The sequence below is a fragment of the Pelodiscus sinensis genome, chromosome 16 (genome assembly GCF_052426305.1).
Source record: "Pelodiscus sinensis isolate ZL-2025 chromosome 16, ASM5242630v1, whole genome shotgun sequence".
NCBI classification, from domain to species: Eukaryota; Metazoa; Chordata; order Testudines; family Trionychidae; genus Pelodiscus; species Pelodiscus sinensis.
The window spans coordinates 34,713,120-34,731,014 of NC_143067.1; the positions used below are offsets into that span (position 1 = coordinate 34,713,120).

Here is a 17,895-nt window from a genome sequence, read left to right on the forward strand (position 1 = left end):
TTCATCGATAAAACAGTCAGAAGTGCCTGAATACCCACCGGAAGAAATGGAGTAAGAAAATGCCATTTTTAAAGTTACTTCTCAGATTTTAACCCCACCATTCTATCAGTATGGATGGACCAATAACAATGTCCCTTTGGACCTGTTAACATACAGTCTAAGAACTTTGATTGTAAATGATTTTACACTGCTTCTGTTACTTTTAACATCCAATAAAGACTTGTAAGGAATGTAAAGGTCTGATGTGCTCCAGTTACTACTTACATGAACCTCAACTGCTTCACTTATTGCTATTCTTTATCCTCCATGGCGCATAAGCTTAACAGCTGGGAGATTTTGCCCCCTCCTTGGAGATGTTCTTGCTATCTGATACATTTGAATGGTTGCCAGTGCGGTAATTTGCAATTGCCACATGTTCCAATAAATATATGAGAGGAATTCTGGTGTCTCTGAAATCTGTACTGATGGCTTTCACATACAGTATGAGGGAGGCTGTGAACGACACAATGCAATCCAAGTCCAGAACTTCTGCATCCAGAGACACGGGAAGAATTCTAAGAACACAGCTCAATAGGAACAACAACAATTCTCCTTGCATTGTATTTTTCTAAATATAGATCTTTGGGAAATTGACTGTCTTGGATTGGACATCTATATAGGAATGCCTGTATGTCCCATGCTACTTGTATAACTATCATAACAGAAGATCTCAAGTCATAGGATGGGTTGCACGTGCGGATGCATCCATGCTAACCATCCAAAAATGTTATACTCTCCCGGCCATCCTAGCCTCAGATTACTTACTGGTGGTCTCCAGGCCTTCTCTGCCATCAGCTAGACTAATAAACGAATTTGCACTGTAGGTTATATGCACAAGGTTTCATTTATGAGCTCCTTGCCAACTTGGGCTATTTGCAGCATGTGAATGGAAGATAAGTCACATTCTGTTTCAGTCAACCAACTGGAGAATTTAAAATATGCAAATAGAAAAACGAAAACTTGCCATGATATTTGCTCTTGGTCACACACACAGTCCCTAGTATACATTCACGAATATCTTTGCTTGCATGAAAATACATATGTGCTAATGAGTAGGAATGGCTGTTCACCATGCAACCAACCACCTTGTCACATGAGCAACAGTTAAGAGGACATGAATACACAGCTGTTCTGCATTTGATAGAGTTTCCAAGCACTGTTTTTGCTGGACTCAGCCAGCTATATTTCAAAACATTTATGTATACTTTTAAACAAAACACGAAGGCAGAAAAAAGGGCAGGGATAGAATTTCTGGGACTTATCTAGGATTACAGAAAATAAATTTTGGAAGCCGATTTAGCTTAAAAGCTTCCCAATTTTGCCTTGGCTTGATACATATCAATTAAACTTACTGAAACAAGAAATATGTAGGAGATGCTACAGATGCTGAGATATGGTTAATTATCTACAGCAAAAACGGAAATCTTAAGGCAAGCACCATGAAGATGGGTCAAAATTCCCTGATCTGAACAGATCTGGACATTAGGAGACTTTTCAACAGGAAGCTCTACATCTAGAATGATGTGTTTACACTGCAGTATAAGCATTCTGTACAGCTGCCCTATCAATTACATGCTTCTTGCTTATAATTCTTTCAGAAGAGTGTCTCAGAAAGTAAAATCTGGCTTTTTTCCCCTTATGAGTAGATCCTCACAATTTTGGTCCTATCTGGAAAAGGATGCAACCCTTCTCAGAGCAGTGCATGGGTTTGTGTGAGAGGGTTGAAAAATTCCCATTTTCGGCCAAATAAAACATAGGTATATTTTTTCATATGAGAAATTTAAGAGGTTTTTTTCATATGATTCCAGACGGGACCTGAATGTAGTAGTCAGGTAATGAGGTAAGATTGCTGCAAGGTGTAGAATCAGGCATGCTTTCAATGGGAGTTTGACTATAAACCGGTTCCTGGGAGGTGCTTGGAATTTAAACATTCCCTGCCATTCCCTGCCACATCTATGCCACAAACGAAAGTGTGGTTGCCGTACTGGTAGACATACCCATGCTAATTTTAATCTAGCTAGCATAGCAGTAAAGATATGTGGCACAGAGAAGCAACCCAAGTACATTCCCAGAGTCTCTAGTTGGGTTGTACTGAGGTGGCTAATCCACACCACCACATTCTCGCTACTTGTGTTATCCACGCCAGCTATATTAAACCTGGAGCAGACCTAGAACCACAGCTCCTTGTACCCTTACTTACATCCTTCAAGATACCCCTACAACTCTAACAGAGCAATACAATGTTACATTGTTAAGATGCAGTTGTGTAGCATAGCGGTGCTTCAAGTGCATGAGGAATAAAGAGATATTTATACCAACATTTGCAAGACATGTAATCACAGGATAATGCACCAAATCCTCAGCTGATGTGAACTGATGTATTGCCATTGGTTACACTGGCTGACTACTTTGGCTCTGAATATGAACATTTAATGGCTGGATCCAAACAACTACCTGCTTTGTGTAAGGATAAGGGCTAGCGACGCAGGTCAGATTTGTCATAGCTCTACTAATACTGGGTTTGTGATGTTGTGAGAAGCAGGCCTAATGAGAGTACCAGTTTGTCTTACTCATCTTCTGATTCTTTATTGCATGTTTTGTTCATTTACCTGACTCTTACTGACAGGTGATTCCCAGACTGAAAGACTGATGATTGTCTTATTACTAATTTTAGTCAAGCTTCCTGGGTCATTTACTCTAGATGCCTTTCACACTTGGCCTGTCTGGCTGGCATGAGAGAATTAGTGCACGCTTGCAGAAATTCACTAGAAAAGATTCAATTTGGGATTCTGAACCCTAACAAGGGTTTAAATCTGAGGCTCTTGTTCAGTTACACAAATCAGCTTGCACTAGAGTCAGGACAGAGCCAAAGTTCAGTAAAGGGCAGGGCTGGCCCGAGCCATTTGTGCGCCCTGGGCCCCGGGAGCACGGCGCCGCCCCCAGGAGTGCGACGCATGCACGGTTCCACCCCCGGGCGCCCAGCGCATGCGTGGCTCCGCCCCATGCATGCGGGGTGCTGCCCCAGGTGCACAGAGCATGCACGGTTGCACCCCAGCCCAGCCCAGCAGCTCTGCGTGGCGCCCCCTACAATGGGGCGCCCTGGGCGGTAGCCCTGTTGACCCATACCTTGGGCCGGCTCTGGTAAAGAGGAGGATTTTTTCTCCTCATACAATTAGAAATTCCCATGAAAACAACCCAGTCTGAACATTGTCTTGTAATGCTGTATTGATTGTGCAAAATATGCCATGCCTCATTCCTAGATTTTACAGTCAAAGAAGAGAGCTCTGGGAAGGACTAACCTCATATAATCTGGATTTACATAGAACTTTTACACCAACTTGATTCACAAACCTGACAACTTTGAAGTCAAAGCTCTGGGAGAAACTTGCCCTATTCCTCTATCATATATAATTTATTTCCTCTAAAGAAGCATGCATGTTCTATTGCGCTAGAATGTCAGGCTGGAAATGCAAAATTCAGACTCCTTTTCCCAATAACAGCAGTGTTCTTTGAATAGGCTTTATATTGAGTATATTTCACAAGTGTTGATTTTATGTTAATACGGATTCCCACACCTTGTTTAGAGTGTCAGGATATCAATATGTCTCTGCATTATCAAGTAATCATTTAGATGTTCTGTCATGCATATATGCTTCTGAACATTAAAACAAATTAATCCAAAGCCCAAAGTCTAAAGAAAAACTGTGTTTCACATACAAAAAGATACTAATTCCCTTTTTTGGGTCCCGGAAAAAAAATTAGATTTGTTTCAGGGCTTGTCCTTGCAGCTGTTCATGGTCACAACTTTGTTGGGTGCACAGAAAATAGGATGTAGCAGATTTTGCAATATAGAATTTGACAGAATTCCAAATTATGCAACTCTTATTACATACTTGTCTCACACTAATACGTGCTGAATGTGTATGCCATGTATAGAGATCAGTCCATCAGAGATTATAAAACCACAGCACAATTGATTCAAAGTAGTTTCTTGGTGCTTGAGAAATTCTATTGTGAATTAACAGTCTCATTTCCTATCAATTATGATTATCGTAGTTAGATAAACTTAATGCCTCCAAATCAGGAAAGTGTCTTCAAACTTTAGCAAAATGAAAAGCAATATGGATATTTAGCGGTAGAAATTCAGGTAGACTATCTGGGACATCAGCAAATTGGTGTCCACACTTGACTATCAGTCTAAGACATCTACTCGGTAACACAAGTGAAATAGCAACAGCCAGGACCTTCTACAATGGCATACAAGTGCAACCCATAAATGTAAGGTGCCTCTTCTGTTGGAATAGGGGCACATCTATTTTCATTTTCTGCCACTTCCACTCCTTATTTTGCATCAGTTTGAATAAGTGCCCCCTGTGACTGACCTGATAAGCGTTTTTCTCTCGTGCTCTTCCAGAATACATCCCATGCTTTGTTGGTTGAGTCCTTGATATGCTCACTGAAGGATCTCCTCAGACGAGATTTCCCTGGATATGCCATCCTGGCTATCAAATCCACAGAGGCACTTTTAGCCCATTAAGATCCAACAGCCTTTAAAAAAATCCCAGCGGACTGAGAACTCAGTTCTCCCAGCTTTCTCTTCTTAGACTGGATGCTTAAAGTTACTCTCTAAGAAAAGTCTGCATGTGTTTTGTTAACACCCCTCTCAGAATGTGTGTGAGAGAGAGCCCTCCTTCGAAACAATCTGGGGTCAGGCAGTGCTGAAAAGGAAATAGCAGCCCACTCAGGTCCTCTGTGCCTCAGAGCAAAATGCAGTTCTGCATCTCAGCAGCCACATTTTATAAACAGACTTGATCGTCCGCCACGCAAAGCCATAAATAACAAGTTAGGCAACAAGGCGTCACTAGGAACAGGAATGAAATGTTAGACAATGCACTGTACCTTGCGTTTCCAGCTTCTTTTCATTAACTGTATGGGGAACGGCTTCCTCATTTCCAGAACCCTTCTGTAGTTGCTTTATACATTCTATGAGTAAGGGAAGGCTCGTGCCTGCAGTTTTCTTCACTATGTTGCAATTGTTTATTTGGGATGCATATTTAAAAATGATTTGAAATGAAGAGTCCAGGGTCTCAAGTTTCATGATGGGAAGTTTTTCCTCTATTATCAGCTCAATCTCAGAGGGCTTGACTGAAAGATTCCCAATGACTTCAAAGGATTTTGGATCAGTCCATAAAGACTGATTGATGAATTACTTTACTTACCTCCCTAACACAGTACTGCTTCTCACACAGCTACTATGTAAAGGCACTTACAGCACCTCAGTTTCCATGTCAGGCCCACCTATCAGGAGGCGGGCAAATGGTGCAAGTGCCCTGGGGCCTGGAGATTCAAAGACTTCTGGAATTTCCATTCACTACCACTGCAACCCCAGGCCTCTTTGAACTGCCACTGGAGTGCTCGAGCACCACTCTGCATGGCTCTGATGGCTGTGTGAGAGCACCACGGTCTTGGCTGGCACTAAATTCTGACTGAGGCCCCGCCCCTTACACCAAGGCTCTGCCCATTCTGCCAAGACCCCGCCCCTTCTGGGGGTCGGAGCTGTCCCCTAACAGCTTGCCCTGATGCCCATGGTGGCTGGCAGCCCCACTGCATGTCACTCAGAACTTTACACAAGCCATTTACCTGATAATATAAAAGTGATCACAGTGAGACCAGAACAACCCCAGTTGCCATCAGTGTCACTGAGCAGAATCTGGTCAACTGTTGGTTTTATATATACAGGGCGTGAAGCAGTGGACAAGTTCTGCTGGCATGCATCTGGGATGGCTACATTACTCATAAACGATGAGCGACGTTGTTCATGAGTTAAGCAGCTCAACCCGGAAGAGAACAAAACTTCTACAACTGATTTCAGTGTCACATAAGTAGCATGTGATATGTTAGAGAAAAACACTCCTAAAATAGTTTGGAGGCTCTGTTTTAATCATAGCATCATAGAACTGAGCTCATGGTAGCACCAAGAATCATCTAGACCACCCCTACTAAATTGGTCACTATGTCTTGTATCCATTCCTATCACAGACTTCATGGGGAGCCATAAAAACCTTTGAAAAGTACCTAACATACATCTAACCTTGAAAGTTCCTTATAGCTATGTCATATGCTTAGAAAAAGATGTTTCTGGCTCAGGTCCTGCCCATCCTGGTTTCTGGACAGAGACAATTTCTAGGAGAAGATGACTGGAAGAGGAAGTACGAACTAAGGGGATTTAAAAATGGTGCCCGGACGGGAAGATACAAATAAAGCCCGGGATATTTAAATCCCGGGCTTCATTTGCAACTTCGAATGCCTACATTAGCCTCCCTAGTTCGAACTAGGGGGCTAGTATAGACATGCTCTCTAAGAGTTGCACCATGGAGTCTGGGACGTGGTGCTGTAGCAACCAATGTGTGTATGAGATTAAGTGAAGCTGCAAACCCAGTTCAAATGGGAAGCATGTTATTGAATCGGTGTCTCCAGTAGGTATTGTTCCCAAGCAAAAAGAAACCGATTGCTACTGGAGATACATTAGCTGAAAGGTGTGGCAATCATTTTGATGATGTGCTTTTCAGCCCTACGAGCTATCTCTAGAGTTCTGGTGCAAAGTTAGCACAGGCCCACAGAGTACGGAGTGCAGTCGTCATTAGCAAGGCAAACAGGAAGGCAGGTGCTATAGCCATGCAAATTATTTAGAATTTTATCCTACTGGTTTGATAACTCAGGATTTCATGCAAATCTTTATAAGCGTAAGACTTTCCCATGGGGCGTTTGATTAGCCCACAGTCTTTGGGAAATGGGTGTTTATTTTTTGACTTGGCTATCACTCATCTGAAAAGACTAGAAAATACCTGTGCTCTAGCAATCTGGCCATTAGCAGGTAATATAATGTGCCCTTTCCCATTTTAGAACGAGGTAGAATGCTATTAACCTGACTCCTCCCAGTGAGTAAAGTGAGCCATTCCATCCTGTAGGTTCTTATGGAGCACTAACCAATGCATATTCATTTTGCCAACTTTTACTGAGTATTGTCCCAATTCCAAACTCCTTTCTTGGTCAATAATTCCATTGTATTAATATGGGATTTTGCATGGAGGTGGAATTCAAATGTCAAGATTTGTATTGGCTCTCCTAAAATGATCATAAGTAACAGAAGATGGAATGTTAAATAGAGACTATAGTAGTAAACAGTGTTGCCAATACGCTGAGCATTAGGTGGCACCCAGGAGAGATTCAAATGCTGCCCAGGTGATTAGCAGAGCACCCACAGTTTCTACTGGTGGTGCACATGAGCATATGCCTTAGTGCACATAACAAAATGTATCCCTCACATGGATAGAAAAAAATAGAGGGAACATTACCCAAAAAAAGCAAAATGAGCAAGAAAGATTTAGCATTGATGATCTTGTTGTCCATATTCACGAAGATACTTTTCTGCTGAAGCTTTTTAATGCACATGAATTAAGTCAGTTTAGCTGAGCTGTCATTTTGTTAAACTTTTCCTATTTTCCCCTAACAATTCTATAGGCAACAGTGATCAAGATCTCTTCCATATTGGTATAGACATGTGAGTTAAAATGGGTAAACAATAGATTTTAGAATGGCTATCATTTGTGATAAAGTGTTAAGATTTGCAGAAGTGACAGTAAAGGTACTCTGAGTTTCGTTTTAGCCTTAGATAAATGGAGCAATTCTGAATTTTCCTTTGTTAATTCTCTTTTCCTTTGTATTTGGATTATCTTACTACAGGCAGTCCCCAGGTTATGTACAAGATAGGGACTTAAGTTCAATTTGTATGTAAGTCGCAACTGGTACATATTGTAGGGGAAACTCTAGCCAAACATTTCTCCAGAGCTCAGTTTTATTCTCCCACACCTCACTTCCCTCAGTCCTTTATTCTCAAGCTGAGGTGTCTGCTGACAAAAGCCGCTCCGTGTCTCCCTGGTCTGCTGGGGTGGGCGCTAGCTTCGCGTCTCCCTAGTCTGCTGGGGGGAAGCAGCTAGTGCAGGGTTGCCTCACCCCGTTTGTAAGTAGGGATCCGATGTAAGTCGGATCCATGTAACCCGGGGACTGCCTGTATACCAGCCGCTCCCAACGCTGCCCTGAGCCCCCTCACCTCCGCACTCTCTATCCCTCCCTGGCACCCCCATGCCTCCCAGATCCTGCTCTGGCTGCTGCACCCTCACCCCTGTCCTGATACACTCCTCACTCTCCAACCCTGACTCCTGTACCCCCTAACCCACCAACTCCTGCTCTTAGCCTCCCCATAGACTCAAGATCCTACCATGACTCCTGCACTCCCCTACACCTCCAGGCTTCTGCCCTGAAGGACCAAAGAAATGCCGGCCAAATCTTCCAGTACAAATGTACATGCATTTAGGCAACTTTTTGTATCAGCAACTATGAAAGTTTTACTTTGCTGAATCTACCTCCCAGCATATAAAAGCATTCATAAATGTGTAGATTCAGTACTATAAGTGGCTCCCCAAGTGCCTCAATTAACATTATCTAGAATTTTTACAATATTGGACTGAATTCTGCTCCTATTTAACTGATGTTAAATTAAACAAACTCCATTGAGTTTAGTGGAGTTCAATTCACTGCAGGATATTTACCAGTGTGTAAAAAAGCAGATTTTCAGTTTAAAATTGAATAAAAAAATCGCTCTGCTGCTCTGGACTCCGGAGTGCTTTTCCTGCCTATTATGTAATGCTCACAGAGGAAATTCATTCTCCCTGGGAACAAAGTGCCATATGAAATTACTTGCTCTGTTCATCTTCATGTTTAAAGAAATCAATGCTGTACGACTGATTGACTGTTAAGATGGTATTTTAACTGGAACCAAGACTTTAGAAACAAAAGTAAACTCTTCCAGAGTACATAAACAAGAGCAAATAAAGGCTTCCAAAGAGTCAAAGCAACAGTGTTGCCTCTGAGGTACTAGGCAAGCCAAAATTCAACTATGCCTCACATATCTGCTAGTTTACTTTGAATATACTGATTCATGGGCATAACAGACTAGTTCTGCATTGCTAATAAATAGCTTTATTTATAAAAACATTAGTTGGCCTTTGAAGTCTCTTGGTTTATAAGATCAATTAATGTGTACAGTACAGATAACTGCATGACAACTTTATTGGTATGTGTGTATAATTTATCACATTTTCTTGTGTCTGTGGAGATTACAGTACAGGCCCGCCAAGCAGGGAAGTGGCACGGTTTTCCTCCTCCTCTCACGTCTCATGCATATACTAAATTGGAAGTATCGCGGTGTAGATGGGGCCATTTTGCGCAAGATCCTGTAGACCTCCTTTTTTGAGGGATAAGGGATCTTGCGCAAAAGGGTTTTTTTTGCGCAAAATGGCCCCGTCTACACTGCGTTTTTTTCCACAAAAACCTCTTCTGCAAAATGGATCGGAAGAGATTATGCAAATGAGAGCATGAGAAATGCTAATGAGCACTTCATTTGCATTTCCTCTGCTGACAAAATGCTACAGTGTAGACATAGCCTCAGATCCCAATGAAGATTGGTGAGAGAGATTGAATATATTTTGCGGGGGATGAGGCAGGGATAGTTTACTAACTGGTGAACCCAGTATTACTTGGGTCCTTAACTGTACTGGATTTTTATTTTTGGAAATTAAAAGAAAAGCATACATGCTTTATTTAAATGATTGCACAGGGCAGGAGTTAGTAGGTGGCGGGGGGGGGGGGCTCAGGGCAGAGGGTTGAGTGTGGGGCAGCTCAGGACGAGGGGCTGGGAGGTCTGGGGGTGTTTCCCAGAGCTGCCTGTAAGAGCGAGGCAAAGCTGCTCCGATGGAGGCAGTACCCCAGGGCCTAGCCAGAAGCAGTGAATAATTTTGTTGGCTACAGGCTGGCACATAATAAAGATTGCCTAGAGTTAGCAAAGTAATGTTCAGATGTAGGTGACATTACGTACTCATTATTGAATCATTTAGTTAGCAGTTGGCAGGGATTTATGGGGATACTCCTGTATTCCCTCCTTCCTGGATAAGTGAGACTTATCCAGTGAAAGATACCCTTCTTCATCTATATAGCTTCTGCAAGACACTCATCTGAGTGCCAGCGCCTGCCAACTAGAGTGAAAACAATGAAAAGAGGAAGAAGCCTGCACTGATGAGCAAGTTATTCATAAATATAAATAGGAACCTTTTTCAGAAGTCATGTGTTCTAGTTAGATTCAGACCCCACACTGGTGCTCAGAACTACACGTGGTTGGCACCGCTTTGCTCCTTCATAGCTCAAATAAGTCACTGGTGATCTAGTAGCTGGAGCAAATTAGACCATGTCAGCTTTGCTCCCTCTCAACCCCAAAGAAGGACTCAGCAGTTAGACAGGAAACTTCGGGTATGTCTACACTACCCCGCTAGTTCGAACTAGTGGGGTAATGTAGGCATACCGCACTTGCAAATGAAGCCCAGGATTTGAAGTTCCCGGGCTTCATTTGCATAAGCGGGGCGCCGCCATTTTTAAAACCCCGCTGGTTCGAACCCCGTGCAGCGCGGCTACACGGGGCACGAACTAGGTAGTTCGAACTAGGCTTCCTAGTTCGAACTACCGTTACTCCTCGTGGAATGAGGAGTAACGGTAGATCGAACTAGGAAGCCTAGTTCAAACTACCTTGTTCGTGCCCCGTGTAGCCGCGCTGCACGGGGTTCGAACCAGCGGGGTTTTAAAAATGGCGGCGCCCCGCTTATGCAAATGAAGCCCGGGAAATTCAAATCCCGGGCTTCATTTGCAAGTGCGGTATGCCTACATTACCCCACTAGTTCGAACTAGGAGGGTAGTATAGACATACCCTTAGTTAGCTAGTGATTCTTGGTGTCATCAAGTTTTACAAGTTTTAGACCCACAGCAACAGCATGGCAATTCCCACCACCTTCTTATCTCTGGTTCTCTGCCTGTTCGAGACAACCATGTAATATCCTTCTGACACTTGCGCCTTTGTGGGAGGGAAAAGTGCTTGGAGAGAAGAGGAATTTCTCCTATAGCTGTCTGCGCCCCATTTCATCTGGAAGCAGCAGTGATACAAGCTTATTTTCTGTTTATACAACAGATAGCCACTTGAGGTAAGTGAAATGGCACCACTTTACCAGAGAATTCTGCCCTCTTGCATGCTCATGAAGCACACACAGCTATGTTCTGGTCTGTTGTCAGGCTGGACTTCTTCCAATGTCTTCCTCCTCCATTTAAGTGTGCATCAGCAATAGCTATGTTGAGATAACGGACATTTTACTAAGAATTGTATCCGCTGTCTGAAAACTTGGACAGACCCTTATGTGGTAGATGAAAATTGATCCTGGAGGGGCCCAGAGACTCCTATGACTTACATGGGAACTGAGGGTTCTCAGCACCTTGCAGGATCATGCCTTTATTGGAAACATTTTTTAAAACCCTTAGCCAGCAGGGCCGACAGCCTCACTGGACTGTGCAGGGTCGGGCCTGCTTTGTGCCCCGGGAAGGGATGGGGCCTTGGGCAACAGGAGCAGGTTGGGACTAGGCAGCCCTCAACACTGTCCAGAGAGCACGGCGCCTCTCCTAGGCAGCCGTCAGTACTGCTGGGACTCCAGCCGCTGCCGCAGTAGCAGCAATAGCAGCTGGGAGCTGTGGTATCACCACAGGTAATTGCCCCCTTCCCTCCCATTGGCGGAACTGCCCTTAGCGCAGAGTATGTCAGAAGAAGGTGAAGTACCCAGACAATTTTGATAATGGTCAAAATGTGATTCTTCCGAGGGCTCCCCCCTCTGCCGGACTGACTGGGCTTTCATTAGCTCCCTTGCCTCCATCTCTAGCACAAAGCTTGGACTCCTCAGAGACTGGATTTTGTTCAACTGCAAGCCTCTGGAAGCTGACCCAAAGAAAACGCAAAACTAGCAAGATTTAGTAGCTGGCAGTCACAGTGACCCTCCATTGCATGTCATTTTGTATATTTTTCATACCTCCTGTGTATAGCCTGCTCTATCAGCACAGCATGTGTTTTAGCTCTTAGCACTAGCTATCACCCCTTAGCTTGTCTCAGTCTCGGTCTTGCAAACCTTCCAGTTTGCCAAATCCATCTAGAGAGCCAGGCAGTCAAGTGATAGCCACAAGCTAAATAGTTCACTCCAGATATACTCTGCCCAGGAATAGGGTGCAAAAAGGGATAGTAATTCCCACCACAGCTTAAATTGGGATAGGGTGCAGTGATCCAGCAAAAGGGCCCCTTTTTTCCTTAGGGGGTACCATATTGTTATTCATTATCTTAACCATGAAGATGAGAGATTTAGCAAAGCTGTGTCTCCTTTTTAAGGCTATCACAAAAATAAACCAGAGCAGCAATGGCTACCTGATTCTGCAGACAGCCTGAAACAAGAGTTGCAAATAATCTCTAATCATTAAAAAAGGTTCACTTTTAACGTAACGGATCTAATTCAGATGTGACATTTACTAGTTATTTCACTTCTGCTCAGACGCACCCAGGAAAGGAGAAGAAATATCAGATTACAACTGTGATTGTATGTTATGTTGGCATCTCGAGTCACTGGAGTGCCAGTTTTCCATTGCTATTACTCATTTGTATTATCACCTTTTCAAATGGCAAAACATTTTAAAGCTAAAATAAGAAGCTGTGGGGAAGTGCTTAATTTTGGATTCCAGTAATGATCTGGCTTCCAGAAATATTAGCCCTCATCACAGTTTCATACACTTAACTGACCTGGATTCTTCCATGAATGTTAAGACACTGAAATTTGGTGTGTAGTGCTTCAGATCAAGCCACAAAGGTGTAGAAATTACAACGCCTGAGATGTAGGTATTTATTATGTTCATTTAACTAAGAGGTTAACTGAGGCAGAGAGAAATGTAAAGGCCTTGCTCCCAGTCACACACAGGCAGGGATGGAATCCAAACCTCCCAATTCCCAGACTCCTACTCCAAGGTAGATAACATCCCCTTAGTGTGGTCAGAGGGTGCCAAGTAGCTGCCGAGCAACACTTAGTGCAGGATTATGAAATGCCTAAGCATTCCTCAACAAAGCATGGACCTCAGTGTTTTATTGTGCTGGAGCTCAAGCACTGCACCTGCATAAGAAAAGAGTGATGCTTTCCCCTCAGAACGTGCATGCCCGCTCCCACCATAATATATTCTTTCCACCACAAATGCCTAACTGAGTTCTATAGTTTGCACATCAGCTTTAGTGCATATACATGAGTTCTCCCAATAACACCAAGGAGACTAATAAGAATGAGGAGTGCCCAGCTCAGGGGTCTCCCACCTGTTTAAGCATAAGATCACTTTTTGAATTTAAGAGCAATCCAGGATCTACCTCAACCCAAATGCCCTTGCCCTGCCTCCTTCAGGCTCCTTTGTGCCCCTTCTGACACCCTTCCCCTGCTCACTCCGTCCTCCCTCCTTCCCCCATCCTCCTTCCCTTTCACCAGGCAGGGGCAGTGGGTTGGGACACAGGTTCTCATCTTGGGCTAAGGGATTTGGAGTGTGAGAAGGGCTCTGAGCTGAGCCTGGGACAGGAGGTTGGGGTGCAGGAGGGGGTTATAGGTGCAGGCTCTGTAAGGGAGTTTGGGTCCAAGGAGCTCATGGCTGGGACAGGGGTTGGGGTTGGGGAGACTGGCCCTGGACCACTCTCAACAGCAGCCAGCAAACTCCCTCCATCCTAAGCCCTGTGCCCCCCATCTGTTCTCTGGAGACAGAATACAGGATGGGAGAGGGGCACCCCGACATCAGCTCCTCTTTTCTCCCTCCCCTGCACTGCACAGCAAGCAAGTGATTCGGAGAGGCGGGGCGGGGGAAAGGGAAGACAACTCCAAGGCAAAGGGCAGGAGATGCGCAGGAGTGTGAGGAGGCAGCTGAAGTGCCGGCACTTGATAGCCTCTTAGCCAAGCCAGTCAGGATCACCTCTCAGAGGCTCCAGGATCTGATCCCGATCTATTGGTTGGTGACTACCGGCCCAGATCATGTTATGGTTCTGTATGCAACATCTTCCTATTAAAAAGGGATCTGAAGACATTTAAATGTGAATCTGGATATGATACAGCTGCGGTTCTCAAAGATTTCTGCTGGTGACCCCTTACACATAGCAAGCCTCTGAGTGTGACCTCCACCTTACAAATTGCCAACATTTTTTACAATATTTAACGCCATTATAAATGCTGGAGGCAAAGTGGGGTTTGGGGTGGAAGCAAAACAAGGATTGAGATGGAGCTTGACAGTTTGCAACCCCCATGTTGTAACCTTCCAGCCTCCTGAGAGGTCCTGAACCCCAACTGGAGGACCCTTGTGAGACAGGATGGCACTTGCATAAGAAGCTATGGTGCATTATCTAGGTTTCACCCAAGTTAATATCCAGCACTTACTGACCCCAAGCCTGCTCATATTCCCTTTAAAATAAAAAAAAAGTTTGTATTTTGAAGTCTGCACAGCTTCAGGGATTGGCAAGAAAACAAAGTTGTGTCCTGTCAGTGAAGAACTGGGCTTCATTCCCACCAGAGCAAAAGCAGTTCAGTGGGGCTTATCATGAAGCACTTTTAATTAGAAAATTCTGCTGCTCTGAGATAGGAAAGAGCATCATGGAGTGTGGGGAAGAGATGGAAAATATCAAATAATGCCCCCTTTCACCAGAGCTGGTTGATAAAGTAGTCAAAATTTGTTACAGGGCTTCTTCATAAAAAAAATGGTGTTAAAAATTTGTAGACTAGACGAAATGTAACCATTATAAACCCTGGAATAGAAAATGTTTTGAAATTTCTCAGAACTGTATTCTAACCAGTTGTTCCTTATTCATATGAGTCAAGAGGCCCTTTCAAGCCCAAACACTCACAATAGGATTTAAGAATCAAAAGGAATGATGAAGGTTAGTAAGCACCAATGTGTATCTGCCTTCTCTAGATTGTCTCTTGCACAATTTACAGTTAAACACTCTCAGCAAACATTCAACAAGAGCCACAGAATGCCTGGCCCAGCCCTCTTTTTCTCCTTTTGTGTGGAGAGAAGGAAAAATACTTTAGAACTCCATCATCAATGGCTCAAATTAACTTTGTCCTTCTTAAGCTGATAGTCACAGAGAGGTAGCCGTGTTAGTCTGATCTTGGTAAAAAAAAAGCAGTCATGTAGCACTTTAAAGACTAACAAGTTTATTAGGTGATGAGCTTTTATTGAGTAGCACCCTGAATAAAAGGAACAGTGATTGTGATCTCTTCCTGTTATGCTGGACACTGAGTTCTATTCAGCTCCATTTGATCCTTGAAACCAAGATAATCAGCGGGAACCTTACAGAGACAGTGAAGAGGCCAAACAGAATGGCTGTGTCTACATTGGCATCCCTTTCCAGAAAAGGGATGCTAATGAGACACTTTGGAATTGCAAATTCCGCGGGGGATTTAAATATCCCCCGCGGCATTTGCATTTACATGGCTGCCGCTTTTTTCCGGCTCGGGGTTATGCCGGAGAAAAGCACCAGTCTAGACGCGATTTTCCGGAAAATAAACCCTTTTCCGGAAGATCCCTTATTCCTACTTTCAAGTAGGATTTATTTTCAAAGGGTTTATTTTCTGGAAAATCGCGTCTAGACTGGCACTTTTCTCCGGCATAACCCAGAGCCGGAAAAAAGCGGCAGTCATGTAAATGCAAATGCCGCGGGGAATATTTAAATCCCCCATGGAATTTGCAATTCCGAACTGTCTCATTAGCATCCCTTTTCCGGAAAGGGGTGCCAATGTAGACACAGCCAGTGAGTCTAACATGAAGAACCAAAGCTTAAGCAAAAAGCTAGGCAGGACTGACATTCAAATAATAAGAACTAAACCTGCTCTATACCTCTATAAAAACAGAACTGGGAAGCATGGCCAAGAATGAGACATGGGAACTTTTAAGGCATCTCAAGACAAACATTAAAGGGTTGCTGAAAGCCCCTTCTGAAACATCAGGCCCCTTTAACGAGGTCTCATGTTGGGCATGGAAAACTGGGATACTTAATCAGAGGTTACTTTTGAAAATATTTGCCTATGCCATTTGTTCCGATATTCCCTACTGTCAGAGTCAGCAAGAAGCCAAAATTGTGATTCAAATGTCTGCTGCATAGACAATATGAATTTCTGCACAGAAATAAAGGCCACAGTAGCAATTATTGTTATGTACAGTCTAATATTTCATTACATTATTAAGAGCACCACAAGCCTTCATCTGGTTGTCTCTTCTAGATTTGGACTGCGGGAGTGAGGGTGAGGGGGTGCCATTCTCCAGCTTGAATTGGCTCTTGCTGGAATCCATTTATTTTGATACTGCTGGCTTGTGCTATTTGTTAGAAAAAATATTTTAAATGACTATGCTTAATTTGAGAGAGAAGCACAAGTTTAAAGAGAGCTTACATGCAAAAGCATGTCTGTCTGTATCAATGCAAAACTACAGTTGGAAGCTAAGAAATAACAATTTCTCTCTTAGCCAAAAGCACCTGAGGCATTTTGTTGGGCAGTCAAGATGTGTCCCATATGCAGATTGCTTCTGGCTGCCATTGTAGCCAACCTAGACCTTGTTTCAAGTGTTTTGATTTCTCTTTTGCTTACTGGCAGTGACATGAACCTCCCCCTCTCCTCCCGTAAATTGGGAACTTGAGCACTGCAGACAAACAGAGAAGATGCAGACCAAAGCTTATGGCATGACACATGCAACATCACAAGGCAAGATTGCTTGTCTAAGAATAGCCCAGTATGAAGGCTCCCCGGTGTTTCAGCAGATGCAGACTTGACAAAGGGAGAAGTGGCCTGGCCTGAACCCGGTTGAGGGGGAAGTGTAGCCTAAGCTTCTGCTTTTTGAAAGCATGCCATTAAAAGGTACTTTGCCTATGTATGGACTCAAGGGCCCAGGTCTGCCAGCTGCACTCCAAGATAATCAGCAATCAGCAGTGGGCATTGCCTCTGACACCCACCGGCTGTGTCTACATTGGCACCCCTTTCTGGAAAAGGGATGCTAATGAGACACTTCAGAATTGCAAAGCCGCAGGGGATTTAAATATTTCCCGCGGCATTTGCATTTACATGGCTGCCGCTTTTTTCCGGCTCGGGGTTTTTGCCGGAGAAAAGCGCCAGTGTAGACGCGATTCTCCGGAAAATAAGCCCTTTTCCAGAGGATCCCTTTTATTCCTACTTTCAAGTAGGCGCGATTCTCTGGAAAATAAGCCCTTTTCCGGAGGATCCCTTATTCCTACTTGAAAGTAGGAATAAGGGATCCTCCGGAAAAGGGCTTATTTTCCAGAGAATCGCGTCTACACTGGCACTTTTCTCCGGCAAAAACCCCGAGCCGGAAAAAAGCGGCAGCCATGTACATGCAAAAGCCGCGGGGGATATTTAAATCCCCTGCGGATTTGCAATTCCAAAGTGTCTCATTAGCATCCCTTTTCCGGAAAGGGATGCCAATGTAGACACAGCCATCATGTTTATAGTCTTTGCCATGCAGAAGATGAGGCAGGAAGAGTTATATAGAGGTCTCAGATTCCCTTCATTTTTGGAGGGAAGGACAATATGCACCTCCTCAGTTTTACCTTTCCTGAGGCATCTTGCACATACTTTTCTTCATTTAGTCATGAGGAAATAGACTTGTCCACTATCACTACCCAAGTAAGCAGGTGAAAAAGTCAGGTTCTCATAACTCTTACTCTCCCTTGCTCGGCACTAGAACGTGCTGCCCAAACACTGTATTTAGCCACAAAAAGTTTGCTATATTCTAATTCGAATTGCATACTCCAGAACAAGATATGTTTGGAAGATCAGTGGCTTGTACACGTCAAACCAACCAAGTTTTGTTTTCATGTGGATGGAGCCAAAGAATACCAATTATGATGATGGTGTCTTGTCT

The 17,895-nt window shown here is 43.7% G+C and overlaps 1 protein-coding gene across 1 annotated transcript in view; it reads right to left on the minus strand.

The window, feature by feature from the left end:
• Window positions 1-5,048, minus strand: part of LOC102454521 (rho GTPase-activating protein 7-like) — a 157,982-nt gene extending 152,934 nt beyond the window's left edge. The window contains exon 1 of the mRNA XM_014569855.4: window positions 4,422-5,048. Within this exon, the coding sequence (XP_014425341.2) occupies window positions 4,422-4,536 (115 nt within the window). The 5' untranslated portion in view covers window positions 4,537-5,048. The remainder of the gene's footprint in view (window positions 1-4,421) is intronic.
• Window positions 5,049-17,895: the final 12,847 nt, after the last annotated feature.